The 14,124-nt window shown below is 48.5% G+C and overlaps 2 protein-coding genes across 2 annotated transcripts in view; one reads left to right on the top strand and one right to left on the bottom strand.

The window, feature by feature from the left end:
• FSTL3 (follistatin like 3) overlaps positions 1 to 9,809 on the top strand; it is a 15,684-nt gene extending 5,875 nt beyond the window's left edge. The window contains exons 3-5 of the mRNA XM_007489426.3: positions 6,232 to 6,447; positions 6,986 to 7,213; positions 7,402 to 9,809. Of these exons, the coding sequence (XP_007489488.2) occupies positions 6,232 to 6,447; positions 6,986 to 7,213; positions 7,402 to 7,454 (497 nt within the window). The 3' untranslated portion in view covers positions 7,455 to 9,809. The remainder of the gene's footprint in view (positions 1 to 6,231; positions 6,448 to 6,985; positions 7,214 to 7,401) is intronic.
• LOC100024552 (serine protease 57-like) lies at positions 9,122 to 14,124 on the bottom strand. The gene is made up of 5 exons (XM_007489425.3): positions 13,784 to 14,124; positions 12,283 to 12,490; positions 11,334 to 11,478; positions 10,489 to 10,749; positions 9,122 to 9,342 (listed from the first exon to the last, which is right to left on the bottom strand). The coding sequence occupies exons 1-5, from the start codon at positions 13,821 to 13,823 to the stop codon at positions 9,169 to 9,171; spliced, it is 828 nt and encodes a 275-aa protein (XP_007489487.1). The 5' UTR covers positions 13,824 to 14,124; the 3' UTR covers positions 9,122 to 9,168.

The raw sequence follows: 14,124 nt of genomic DNA, 5'->3' as shown, positions 1-14,124 counted from the left end.
CACAGCTAGTTTGCCATTTCCTTCTCTAGCTCATTTGACAGAGGAGGAAACTGAGGCAAAACAAGGTGAAGTGACTTGGCCAGGGTCACACAGCTAGTTTGCCATTTCCTTCTCTAGCTCATTTGACAGAGGAGGAAACTGAGGCAAAACAAGGTGAAGTGACTTGGCCAGGGTCACACAGCTAGTTTGCCATTTCCTTCTCTAGCTCATTTGACAGGGGAGGAAACTGAGGCAAAACAAGGTGAAGTGACTTGGCCAGGGCCACACAGCTAGTTTGCCATTTCCTTCTCCAGCTCATTTGATAGATGAGGAAACTGAGGTAAACGAGGTAAAATGACCTGTCCAAGGTCACATAGCTAGTGAGTATCTGAGGCTGGATTTGAACTGAGGAGGCGTCTCCCTGACTCCAAGCCTGGCCCTCTATCCATTGTACCCCTAGCTTGCACCCAGCAGACACTTAGTTGAACTACATGATGCTCTCTCCTTCGTCATGATCTCGGGATCTTTCCCCTCTCAGAAAAGGTCAAGGAGTGAGGCCTCCAGATGAAAAGGGAGGCAGTGCCGGCCCTGTCCTGTCTAGGGTCGGCCTCCATCAGCCCAGGAAGGCTGGCCCAGAGAAACATTCCGTCCCGGTCCAGGCTGATCCCTCTTCCCTGATGCCCCCTCCTTTCACCACAGAGCTGGAGCATCCAGTGCCAGGAGCAAAACAGAGCAAAACAACACAGAAAGCGACCCGTAACGACGTTTTGATTCTTTGGGTCTTCTGGTTTGTTTTTTATTTTGGTGGGAAATTACTTGCTGTCTTGCCCCATTCTCCAATACCGAGAATCCCGTTTCCCAGTATTTGCTGTTTGGGAATTCTAGCCCTTGGATGATCTAAACTCAGATGGAAACAAGCCACACGGGAGGGTGTCTAGTGCCTTCATTTTAAAATGTGACACGATCTCTTTGATTTCATTTTGATTTCCTCTGTTCAATATTTCCCCATCCCACTTTAATCTGGTTCTGGCCATGTACAGCTTGGCCGCTAGCTAGCTGCCTGTTGGACACTTTTTCTTTTTAACCCTTCTTTTCTATTTTACTAGATACTAGAAGAGCAGCCAAATTTAGGCCAGAGGGAGTAGGTGACTTGCCCAGGGTCACACAGCTAGGAAGTGTCTGAGGCCAGATTTGAACCCATCTCTAGACCTGGCTCGCCGTCCACTGAGCCACCCAGCTGTGCCCAATCAACAAAATTTAAGGGTCTACTGTATGCGTCCAGTGGAGAGAGCAACAGATCTGGAGTCAGGAAGACTTCTCTTCCTGTGTTCAAATCTGACCTCAGAACTAAGTTGTGTGACCCTGGACAAGTCACTTAACCCTGTTTGCCTCCATTTCCTCATCTGTGAAATGGACTGAAAAAGGAAATGGTAAACTGATCCAGTATCTTTGCTAAGAACCCCCCCCCCCCAAAAATGGAGTCATGAAGAGTCAGACACAACTGGAATAGTTGAACAACAACATCAGTGCATAAAGCACTGGGCTATGAGCTAGGGGCCAAAAATGGTCCCTATCCTCCTGTTTTTTGGCCCCAACCTCTATCATTTCATCTGTCAGGGTAAACTTCCAGTGTGGAAACTCCATCCCCTGATGTTGATCTGGACTCACTCCATGGCTCTCCTCCTGCTGACAAATGAATCTCATCTGTCCTCTATCATTTCAGGGAGTTTCTGGTTTAAGGAGGTCAAGGGACTGGTCCACAGTGATGCAGCCTTGTGTTGAAGGAAGGATTTGAACATAGTCTTCTCGACTCCTAAAGCTAGCCCTCTGTCTCCTAACTCACAAATGCCCCATGTTTGAATCTGTCTGAGGCAGCTGGTGACCCACAGATAAGAGCAAGAATCAGGAGGACCCGAGTTCAAATCCAGACTCAGATAGTCACTCGTTGTGTTACCCTGATCAAGTTACTTAACTTCTATCTGCCTCAGTTCCTTGATTTGCAAAACAAGAATAATAATTGCATCTCTAGGGGAAGCCAGGTGGCTCAGTAGACAGGGAGCAGGCCTAGAGATGGGAAGTCCTGAGTTCAGATCTGACTTCAGATACTGCCCAGCTGTGTGACCCTGGGCAAGTCATTTAACCCTGATTGCCTAGCCTTTGTGGTTCTTCTGACTTAGAACTGATGCTAAGAGAGAAGGGAGTAGATAGCTGGGTGGCTCAGTGATTTGAGAACCAGGTCTGGAGATAGGTCTGGGTTCAAAGCTTCCTACCTGTTGTGACCCTGGGCAAGTCACTTACTCCCCATTGCCCAGCCCTTACTGCTCTTCTGCCTTAGAACCAATACACAGGATTGATTCTGAGATGGAAGATGAGGGTTTAAAAAAAAAACCCAACAACTTCGTGGGTGAATTATCTATGCTGCTCCCCCTCCATTAGGGAGGGAGAGATGATAATATTATTAAGCTAAGATATTTATTAAGATAATTATGTTATATTACATATTATTATAATTATTGATTAAGCCATATGTGAGGGCACTATCCTAAGTGCTTTATAAATATCTCATTTGATCTCTGTAACAACCCTGGGAGGTAGGTGCTATCATCACCCCCATTTTTACAGATGAGGAAATTGAGGCAAATGGTGGTGACGTGACTTGCCCAGGGTCACACAGCTTGGAAGTGTCTGAGGCCAGAATTTGAATCCAGGTTCTCCAAGTCTAGGCATGACTCCCAATCCGCTAAGCCACCCAGCTGCTCCCTATACATCCTTCCTAACAGCAGCCAGGTCCAGCAAACCCTCACTGCAGCAAAGCAAAAATCTGATTCCTTCATTGAGCCAACGCTGTTAATTCTCGTCTTTCTTCGAGCTTCCCAGGGCACCTCCTCTACCCACCCTCTCTCCTGAGTACCTCACCTCCACGTTTCCCCAGAAAAAACTGAAGCCAAGCAGGGAGGGCTGCCTCTTACCCCCTGTTCCTCAGGTCAAATCATTCATTATCTCAGTACCCCACTATCTCCTCCATCAATCCAGGCTTGGATAACGTAGTGGCCCTTCTCCTTAGCAACGCCAGGTCCTCTCCTCCCACCTTGGACGCCATCCTCTCCCAGCATTTCCAATGCCCGTCTTCCTCTCCAGGCTTTTCCTATCTCCTGCTTTCTCCTCTGCTGCCCATAAACATGCCCAAATCTCCTCAATCCTTATTTAATCCTTATTGTCCTAAATCTCTTGTACTCTTCATGGCTACTACACTCCTTATGAAAGCTATCTATGGGACAGCTAGGTGGCTCAGTGGTTTGAGACCAGGCCTAGAGATGAGAGAACCTGAGATGGAAGGAAAGGATTTTTTAAGAGAGAGAGAGAGAGAGAGGGAGACAGAGACAAAGACAGAGACAGACAGACAGAGAGAGAGAGAGAGAGAGAGAGAGAGAGAGACAGAGACAAAGACAGAGACAGACAGAGAGAGAGAGAGAGAGAGAGAGAGAGAGAGAGAGAGAGAGAGAGAGAGAAGGAGGGAGGGAGAGATAGAGAGAGAGAGAGAGAGGGAGAGGGAGGGATGGAAGGAGAGAGAGAGAAAGAGAGAGAGGGAGGGAGAGAGAGAGAAAGAGAAAGGGAGAGGGAGGGATGGAAGGAGAGAGAGAGAGACAGAGAAAGGGAGAGGGAGAGGGAGGGACAGAAGGAGAGAGAGAAAGAGAGAAGGATGGAGACAGAGACAGAGACAGAGAGACACAGAGAGGGAGGGAGGGAGAGAGAAGAGAGAAAGAGACAGAGAGGGAGAGAGACAGAATGAGAGAGAGGAGGGAAAGAGAGCGGGAGGGAAAGAGAGAGAGAGAAAGGGGAGAGAAAAGGATTGAGACAGAGACAGAGAGGGAGGGAGAGAGAAGATGGAAAAGAGAAAGAGAAGAGAGAGACAGAGAGAGAAGGAGGGAAAGAGAGAAAAAAAAAGAGGGTGTGGGCTTTAGAGAGAGAGAGCTGTTTACACTCAATGCCACCCTTTCCTCTCTTCTTCCTCTATTCTCAGTCTTTAGCAATCCACTTTCCATTCTACTCATTCATCTGCAGTTGTGATTGCAAATGATCTCTTAATTGCCAAATTCAGACCTTTTCTTAAGCTTCATCTTTATTTTTTTAGACAGTTACCTTCTATCTTGGAGTCAATGCTGTGTATTCATTGCTAGGCAGAAGATCGGTAAGGGCTGGGCAATGGGGGTTCAGTGACTTGCCCAGGAAGTGTCTGAGGTCAGATCTGAACCCAGGACTTCCTGTCTCCAGGCCTGGTTCTCTATCCACTGAGCCATCCTGCTGCCCTAGGGGTAGACTCTTAGTGTCAGTCATTTAAAGCTCTTCAAAATCTGTCTCTTTCCTACCTTGCCAGGTTCTTATACTTTGCTCCCTTCTATGATCCATCGACATTGGCTTACCTGCAGGTCCTCAGCATGATGGCCCATCTTTGCACTGGCATCCCCCATTCCCCAAATGCTCTGTCCCCTCCTCTCAGCCCTTGCTGTCTTCAAAACCGATCCACAATCCCCCTCTCTACAGAGGGCCTTTCCCAAGCTTCCCACCATAGTTCACTCCCCTCCTAGTGTTTCTTTCTACTTTCTCTGTCTATATCTTGCATGTACTGATTTACACGTCTCTCCCATTAGACTGTCAGCTCCTAACCTGGCTAATATGGAAACATGTTTTGCATGACTTCACCTGCGAAATCGAAATCACTTGCATTCTGGAGGAGGAGGAGGAGGAGGGAAAGAGCATTTGGAACCCCAAATTTTAAAAGAATGATTGTTAAAATGATTAACCTACAAGTGGGAAATAGTTAACAAAGTACATTAAAAATATATGTATATATACATATATTACAAAACCCTTCCCTTCGGCTTTAGAATCAATACTGTGTATTGGTTCCAAGGCAGAAGAGAGGTAAGGGTTAGGCAATGGGGATCAAGTGACTTGTCCAGGGTCACACAGCTAGGAAGTGTTTGAGGCCAGATTTGAACCCAGGACCTCCCATCTCTGGGCCTGGCTCTCCATCCATTGAGCGACACAGCTGCTCCCAAATATATATATATATATATATATATATATATATATATATATATATATGTATATATATATGTATATATATATAATTATTTTTAAAGAATATAAGGTCCTTGAAGGCAGACTTTTTTTTTATCCCTTGTACTTAGCACAGTAAATACTTAATGCTTGTCTACTGAGACAAGTAGAAGGTAGAGAAGAACCTAGAGTCAAAAGAGAAGCTGGAAGGGCAGCTAAGTGGCTCAGGGGCTAGAGCCAGGTCTGGAGACTAGTAGTCCTGGGTTCAAACCTAGACAACTTCCTTGCTTGATCGTGGGCCAATCAATTAACCCTGACTTCTTAGCTCTTACTGCTCTTCTGCCTTGGAACCAATACAGGAGGTAAAGTTTAAAAAAAAAAAAAGAAAAAGAGAGAGAGATGAGCTGGGTTTGAATCCTGCCTCCAGTGCTTACTCTCTGTTAGTTCCAGGCAACAAACTCCCTGAAAAGGAACCTTAGTTCCCTTATGAGTAAAATTGCGATAATAACATTTCCAGGGGTCACTACCTTCCAGGGGTGATAAAAAGTTCAAATGAATTAAATAAAAATATTTTTTAATTTAATAAAGTTAATAGTTTTAATAAAATTTAATTTAAGTTTAAATTTATAATTATATAGTAATGTAATATATACCAATATTAAATATTATAATAGAATATAATTATGATATAATAATTTATAAATTAAATTTTAATTGAATTCAATAAATAAATAATAAAAATTATTGTTAAATAAATAAATGAGTTAAAATCTATAAAGGCTTTGCCATCTTGAAGTGCCATAGAAATGGGGCTTTTACACTGATTCTTTAATTTTGAGGTTGTCAACCTTTAAAAAAATTCAACAGTTATCGTCAGACTGTTTTTATCTCTATTTTTATAAAAGTACAGATTAGCTCTGAGTTTTTGACCAGCAGTGCTTGCAGAGGTAATGTGGGGCAGTGGTTAGAAAGCTACCACTCTCAGGGGTCTAGCCAACTTGCTTGCAGAGAAGATGCAGACCTACTTTTCTAGAAGATCACTGATGATTCACAGATCTATGATCTGTTTGAGGCAGGATTTGAACTCTGTGATTTCCGGGTTGGGGGTTTTGGTTTCTGTTTGGCGCCCCAGCAGGGGCCCTCATAAGAGATGGCCTCCTCCAGGCTCATTCTGTCTCCCTCTGTCCCCAGAGACCTGTGAAGGAGTAGACTGTGGTCCGGGCAAGGTGTGTAAGATGCATGGCGGACGGCCCCACTGTGCCTGCGCCCCTGACTGCTCTGGACTTTCCATGCAGCTGCAAGTCTGTGGCTCCGATGGCGTTACCTACAGGGATGAGTGTGAGCTGCGGACGATCAAGTGTCAGGGCCACCCAGACCTGGGCGTCATGTACCAAGGGCACTGTAAAAGTGAGACACCAGCTGCATCCCAAGCTCCACCTCTCTCACTTCCTCCCACCCACAGAAAACTCCATTCCTCCCTCTTTATCAAAGCAGATCGATAAAGGGCTGGACTTGGAGTCAGGAAGATCTGAGTTCAGATCCTGCCTCAGACACTTGTTACTCCCTGTGTCTCCCTGGGCAAGTCCCTTCCCTTCTGCCTCTCCAAAATAGTGCCAACTCAGAGTCCTTGCAAGGATCAAATGAGATCAGATTTGGAAAGCATTTTGCAAACTGAAAAGCGATAGATAAATGTTAGCTATTCTTATTATGGCTGCTGTATTCCTGGGTGAGAACCTCTCACTGTCCCTCGCTGGACACCCATCCACCATCCTCTCCCCACTGAGCTCCCTCTCTCTCCCTTGGCTGCCATTGCCCTCCCTGAGTTCCCAACCCTCTTTCTTAGCCCCTCCATCTCCCTCCCTGAGCCCCCATTGCTCCTTGCTTAGCTCTGCATCCCCCTGGGTGACCCTCGTTGTGCCTCACTGATCCCGCTCTTCCCCCTCAGAGAGCTGCTCCCTTGTGGTGTGTCCAGGGACTCACACATGTGTGGTAGACCAGACTGGCAGTGCCCACTGTGTCATCTGCCGCTCTGCCCCCTGCCCTGTGCCCTCCAGCCCTAACCAGCAGCTGTGCGGCAACAACAACATCACCTACGCCTCTTCCTGCCACCTTCGGCAGGCCACTTGCTTCCTGGGCAGATCCATTGGTGTGCGGCACTCTGGGAGCTGCACAGGTAGGTGCCCTAGCGGGGGCTGGGGAGCAGGGAGGGCATTTATTAATGAATTCACACATGTGGGGGGCATTCATTGGCCTCTGAGGGGGAGGTTCAGCCCTAGTGGGGACACATGGTCTTCCCTTTGGGGAGACCCTGCACCCCCCACCTCCCTGAGGCTCCTTTCTGCTTCCTGTCTCCCCTTGCAGTCAGCACTACATTTCCTGGGCTTTTGGCAGAGGTGGAAGATAATTCCGTGTGAAGCATGCCGCGGGTCCTACCCAGAGCCAAGGCAACCCTATTTATTATGAAGAGGGAGGCATATTTATGGCCCCCCAGACTCCAGCTGTGTTCTCTCTTCTAGACAACTCCCAGAGACCCTTGCTGAGGAGGGGAGAGATTGGGAGGATTATTATGGCCTGATCAGGGCTGCCACGCGCAGATGGTGGTTGGTGGGAGAAGGATGCAAATGGTGGCTCCCTTGGAGGGTCCCAGAGAAGGAGGGCTACTCTCAGGGAGGGGCGGGGGCGGTCTGTGGCTCTTGGAGGAGCGGGGTGGGGCAGATATTTCAACATACCATGGGGCCATCAAGGGAGCCTGGCAGAGAGGGACAGCCGCAGATCTCCCAGCTGGGGTTTCACAATCCCTTCTGTTTAATGACCTTCCTGATGCAATTCTGGGCCCTAAGGGCTCTGCAGAGGGTGGAATTCCTGGGTAGATGTTCCCCTTCTCCTCTACCTCCTGGATAAGGGGCAGAGAGCTTGAATGATTTGGGGGATCCCCATCCCCAAAGGGGGAAGGATGATGCTCTCCACTTCGGAGATAAAGAAGAATGTGTGTGGGAGTCGGGGATGGGAGAGGACTGGTCTAATAGCGTGCCCTCCTTGCCACTGGCCTTCCATGACTTTTCTTGGGGGAGGGATCCCCCACTTCAGCCTTGGACCCATTCTAGCCTGAGACTGAATGTTCTCCAGCCAAGTCCTTTCACTGCAGTCAGCCTCTGTCGGAGGGAACTATAGTAAAGTACCATCCCTATTCCCCACCCAAGTGCCAAGTATCTGTTCCCCTTTTTCCTTCTTATGGGCGGGGGATTGGGGAGTGACTTGGCAATCCCTTCTCTTCTCGGATCCCATTTCTCCCTCTTTCCAATGGGGACAAGAACACCTCTCTGCCTGAGGATCATGGGAATGAATGTTGGTGATTTCCTTTGGAAAGTGAAAAGACCTGCATACAAGCCCTTCTCTGATTCTCGTTCTGAGCGTGGGGTGATGGCTGGAGTCCTGGCCTGGGGGTTCAAGGACTTCCCCTGGCTCTGCCTGGCAGCGTCCCCTTGGACCAATCAGGTCCCGCCTGGTTCAGGTGCCCTGTGTGGAAAGCGCTGGGGTTTGAGTTGACGGTCTCCAAGGCGTCTTCCAGGGTGTTTGCTGGCCCATTTCAGGGCTGGGTTCCTGGAGGAGGGTCCCCAGAAGAGGGCAATAACAAAGAGCCAGATGCCGGGGAGCGGGGTGATCCCGGGGAGGGCTGCCACCTGCTGGGCAGTCTGGGGAATATGGAGAAATGGGAATGAGGATGGATGGAGCAGAGCAAAGGGAGAGACAATGACTTAAGAGAGAAACAAAGACAAGAAAGGAAGGACCATAAAAGAAGTAGAGAAGGGAGAGGCAGAGAGACCGGGAATGGAAAGAAAACTAAGGAGAGATCGAGGGAGGGAAGGCAGACACGTGGGGAGAGGAGACCCCACAATCCAGGCGTTTCTGGTTGTCCAAGCCAAACGGGATTGGGTAAGGATGAGGGGGGGAAAGGTCCTGGATAACAATAGCTTGGAGTGATCCCCAAAGGAGGAGAGATTTGGGGAAGTCACATGCCAGGCTGGTAGCTCTAGGCATGATCTCATGGGCACCGAGGGGGGTACACCACATATAATACTCATACAATTAACATACATTTATCTTTAGTATCAGGAACCATATCTGAGTCTAGGAGGGGAAGGGAGTAAGAGTGGATTTCTGAGTCACACTCCGGATCCAAGTGATGAAGGCAGAGATAAGTGTGTAGACATCTGGAGTCTTGGGGTCTCCACACCAGGTGCCGGAGAAGGAGACAATGCCCAGGGCTTGTGTTCCACAGATCAGGGGCCCTCCAGAGTCCGCCTGGCAGGGGAAAGGGATCTGCTGGTTAGAGTGCTGATCCTGAGGGGTCCCACCTTGGTACCCCATCTTGCCCAGGGCTGTGAGAGAACAATACTAAACACTAGCCTCAGTTCTGTCCCGTATCAATGTCCTTCCCTCTCTTTGGGGCTCAGTATTCCTCCTTGATAAAATAAGTACGTTGGATTCAGTGATCTCCAAGTTCTATAGCTCTCTGATGCTCTGATCTGTAAAATGGGAATAATAACTGCCCTGCGCCCTCATCACAGTATCAGAGACGAAGAATTGGGAGCAACCTTAAGAGAGACTCTAGTCTAGGGATTCTGAAACTGGGGCCCAAGGATCTAGCCCAGTCCATCTCCCACGGTCGGTGCTGTGGATAGATTTCAAAGGAACCTATGAACTTACATGGGGGGAAAATGGCTTTGTTTTCACTAACCTTTAACTAAAATTGATCGTTTTAACTAAAATTTCCTTCCAGTATGATTTTTTTTTAAAATTATTACCCTGAGAGAGATGGAAAGACTTCACCAGATTGCCAGAGTGGTTTAGGACACTAAAAAGGCTACTTCTATCAAGTCCAACTGCTTTATTTTATTACAGAGGAGGAAAATGAGAGTCAACTAGGCTAGGCATCCAGCACTCTCCTGTTTTGGGGTTCTACACCCTCTCTCTCTTCTGTTTCTGTCTCTTCCACCCTTTACTTGTCTCTGCCTGTTTTTTCCACATCAGGACCAAGACCCCACAGACCTGACTGATCAACTTTAGAGACCTGAGCAAATACGAAGGGGGAGAGATCTGAAGTCTAAATAGCAAATGAAGCTTCAGGCAGTGGAAAGGTCCCCAGAGGTGGGAAGCCCAGGGTGGGTTCCTTTCTGAGCCCTAGCTTGCCCCAATAGAATCAAAGGATCAAATCCTGCCTAGGATGCTTATGTCAGTAAATCACTTTACCTCCCCCAGCCTCAGTTTCCTCCTATGTAAAAATGAGGACTTTTGGGTTAGTTCATTTCAAAGCTTCCTTCAGGCTGTAGCTCTCTGATTCTATGGTTCATATGGGATGACGGGGCAGAAACTCCCTGGACTAAGCCTCCCTTTCCATGGACCGCAGGGATAGTTGGACCTAGGGACCATTAAGGGCGTGCCACTCACCGTGCAGAAGCCTACGCGCTTCCATTTCCCACTAATGGCACAAAGCATCTTGCTGCTGACTTGGCCTTTCCAGCTGCTGTTACAGGTCCTCCGATCCAGCACACTCACGTCCGCCTCCATTAAGCCTGGTGATGGGTGTCCGAAGTCAGACAGAGAGCCCCAGCCTGACACCAGGCACCGTGTGCCGTGCTTGGGGTCCACACCTGCCCTGGGCAGCTTCACTAGTCCCACTGAGGAGCTGAGGGTAGCCTTGTGATCTAGCTGGGGAGCAGAGAACAGCAGCTGTGGATCAGGAAGCACCCTTCAGCCAACAGAGTACCTGCCACTGACCAACAGGAAAAGTCTCCTGAATTCTTGTCTGAATACTTCCTCTTGCAATTATAGCTGGCCTTTATTTGGGGTTGTCAGGTTTGAAAAGAGCTTCAGTGGGGGGCATTATCCCATTTGACCCCCTACTCTAAGGGTATTATTATCCCTATTTGATTCAAGCATCATGGAGCGACCCCTTGTTGAGAATTTAGGAGAGGGCATGAAGAAGAATTGCTGAAGCGGGCAAGGATGGGTTATGAGAAGCATTTATTTTTCAAACCCCTTACCTTCCATCTTGGAGTCAGTACTGGGTATTGGCTCCAAGGCAGAAGAGTGGTCAGGGCTAGGCCATGGGGGTCAAGTGACTTGCCCAGGGTCACACAGCTGGGAAGTGTCTGAGGTCAGATTTGAACCCAGGACCTCCCCTCTCTAGACCTGGCTCTCAATCCACTGAGCTACCCAGTTGTCCCCTTCAATAGTCTTTAGACTATTGATGGGGCAGGGAGGCTGGGAAGGCCTCCGGTCCTTTAGCTTACCTTCAGCAGACAAAGGTCATTTTGATGCGTCTGGGGGTCATAGCCCGGGTGCAGGATAGATTGCTGGATGGTGAACGTTTGTTGAGTGGGCTCAGGGTTGTTGGTGGAGTGGGCACCCAGCACTATCAGGCTAAGGCTGCTGTTTCTGTGTTGGGAAAGAAATGTGAGCGACTGTCCAACTGGAGGACCAAGGGGGGAGGATCTAATCTACCTACAAAACACGCGGGAGATAGGTCAGATTTGAACCTTGGCTTTAGCAAGTCCTTTTCCCTTCTCCCGACCTCAGTTATTCCTTCTGTAAAATGAAAGGTTGGACTGCCCTCTAGCTTTGGATCTTATGAATATATAGAGATGGAGAAGTTGAGGGGAGAAAGATGGTAGAATAAACCCTGGCCTAAATACTCAGGATTTTGAGTCCTAGTACTGCCATTGATACAAATAGTTCCCTTCTCCGGGCCTCAGTTTTTTTGTCTTTAAAATGGGAGCTTAATTCAGTGGTCTCTAGAATCTCTTTTGGTTCTGGCAATCTATGAGTCTAAAAGGCAGTTAGGTACAGCAAGGAGCAAATCTCTGAACTCCAGAGGACAAAACAGACTCAAGATCAGGAGATTCTGATGGCCTTTTGGTTCAGGAAAAATTAGAAAAGGGTGAAATAGCGGCTGGTAGGTGGCTCAGTGGACAGAGAACCAGAACTGGAGATCAGAGGTCCTGGGTTCAAATCTAACTTCTGACCCTTCCCAACTGGGTGACCCTGGACAAGTCACTCAATCCCCATTGGCTAGCCCTTTCTGTTCTTCTTTGGAACCAATACATAGTACTGATTCTAAGCTGGGAGGTAGAGGTTTTAAAATTAAAAATTAAAAAAGGAAAAAGAAAGGAGAGTAGGTGAAAGCCCTGGGGAAATAGCTGGTTGGGGGCTGGGAGATAGAGCAAGACAAATCCCTCTTACTTGTTGAAGAAGCAGTGGGCTGCCGTCATCACCCACTGGGCCATGAAAAGCACTCCTCCACAGTGATGATGACCCATAAAGCGCACAGAAGCCATATAGGGCCTGGAGTGTGGCTTTACCTCTCGGCCACCAATAATTCGACCACTCTTACAGCCTGGGAGCCCACCACAGCCAAGGAAAAAGGTAAGGATACCTGTCAGAAGCCAGCCTGGGGGACACAGAGGGTTGCGGAATCAGGATTGTTTGTAAAGGATCAAGAAAGGTAACAGAGAGGGAAAGAGAAACTTGGCTTTTTGTTTCCCAGTCTTTGGTGAAGGAAGAGAGAGGAAGAGGGCAAAAGGTGACAGGAGAGAATTAGGAGCAGACACTGGGTGACTAAGACAGAGATGGATATAGAGAGGGAAACAGGGTCAGAGAAAGAGATGAGGGGATGAGAATGGAGATTGGGGTCAGGGAGCATGATGGGATTGAGGTCAGATACAAGGATGAGGGAAAGAGGAAAGGATGGGGATGGGGATGGGGATGGAGACTGGGGTCAGGGAGCATGATGGGAATGAGGTCAGATACAAGGATGAGGGAAAGAGGAAAGGATGGGGATAGGGATGGAGATGGATATTGGGGTCAGGGAACATGATGGGAATGAGGTCAGATACAAGGATGAGGGAAAGAGGAAAGGATGAGGATGGGGATGGAGATGGATGGAGCCTGGGATCAGGGAGCATGATGGGAATGAAGTCAGATACAAGGAGGAGGGAAAGAGGAAAGGATGGGGATGGGGATGGAGACTGGGTTCAGGGAGCATGGTGGAAATGAGGTCAGATACAAGGATGAGGGAAAGAGGAAAGGATGAGGATAGGGATGGAGACTGGGATCAGGGAGCATGATGGGAATGAGGTCAGATACAAGGATGAGGGAAAGAGGAAAGGATGGGGATGGGGATGGGAATGGAGATTGGGGTCAGGGAGCATGATGGGAATGAGGTCAGATACAAGGATGAGGGAAAGAGGAAAGGATGAGGATAGGGATGGAGACTGGGATCAGGGAGCATGATGGGAATGAGGTCAGATACAAGGATGAGGGAAAGAGGAAAGGATGGGGATGGGGATGGAGATTGGGGTCAGGGAGCATGATGGGAATGAGGTCAGATACAAGGATGAGGGATAGCTATAGGGAAAGAGGAAAGAATGGGGATGGGGATGGGGACGGGGATGGGGATGGGGATAGAGATTGGGGTCAGGGAGCATGATGGGAATGGGGATAAGGAGAGATGAGCATGGTTACAAGGAAAGTGATAAGGGTGGGAAAGAAACAGGAATAGGGATAGGATCAGGGTTGACAAAAAGTCATAAGGAAGGACTTGGAGCTATGGAGAGGGGAAAAGAAATAAGGAAGTAGAGATAAAGGGAAGGGAACCAGAGAGGTATATATGGGGGGGTGAAGAGAAGGACATAAGGGTGCTCCTGTCCCCAGGTTCCCAAACTCCTGGGAGCCTCCTGCTCACCTTGGGGGTCCATGGGAAACAGTAGACTCAGTGCCAGCATTCTTGAGCTCCAGCCTGGCCTATCTCTCCTCCTCAGCTCCTACTACCTGCAGCTCTGGGCCTCCCACTGGCTTGATGGAGAAAGGGACTCAGGAACAGGGCTCAGGGCAGAAAGGAGGATCTAGTCCTGTGGTTAAGGCGCCCCACCCTAGCCAGTATCTCCTGCCCTCTGAAGAAATCTAACTGGCTGTGTGACCCAAGGGAAAGCCTCTTCCCCTTCTTGGTTCCTTACTTTCCCCATCTATAAAGGAAGGGGGGTCTAGCAGTGGATCAGCTGGTCTCTAAGGTCCTGTTAGGCCCTA

This window comes from Monodelphis domestica, chromosome 3, assembly GCF_027887165.1.
Source record: "Monodelphis domestica isolate mMonDom1 chromosome 3, mMonDom1.pri, whole genome shotgun sequence".
NCBI lineage: Eukaryota > Metazoa > Chordata > Mammalia > Didelphimorphia > Didelphidae > Monodelphis > Monodelphis domestica.
Note: the sequence above shows the minus strand (reverse complement) of the source record. Positions and strands in the feature narration are given on the sequence as shown.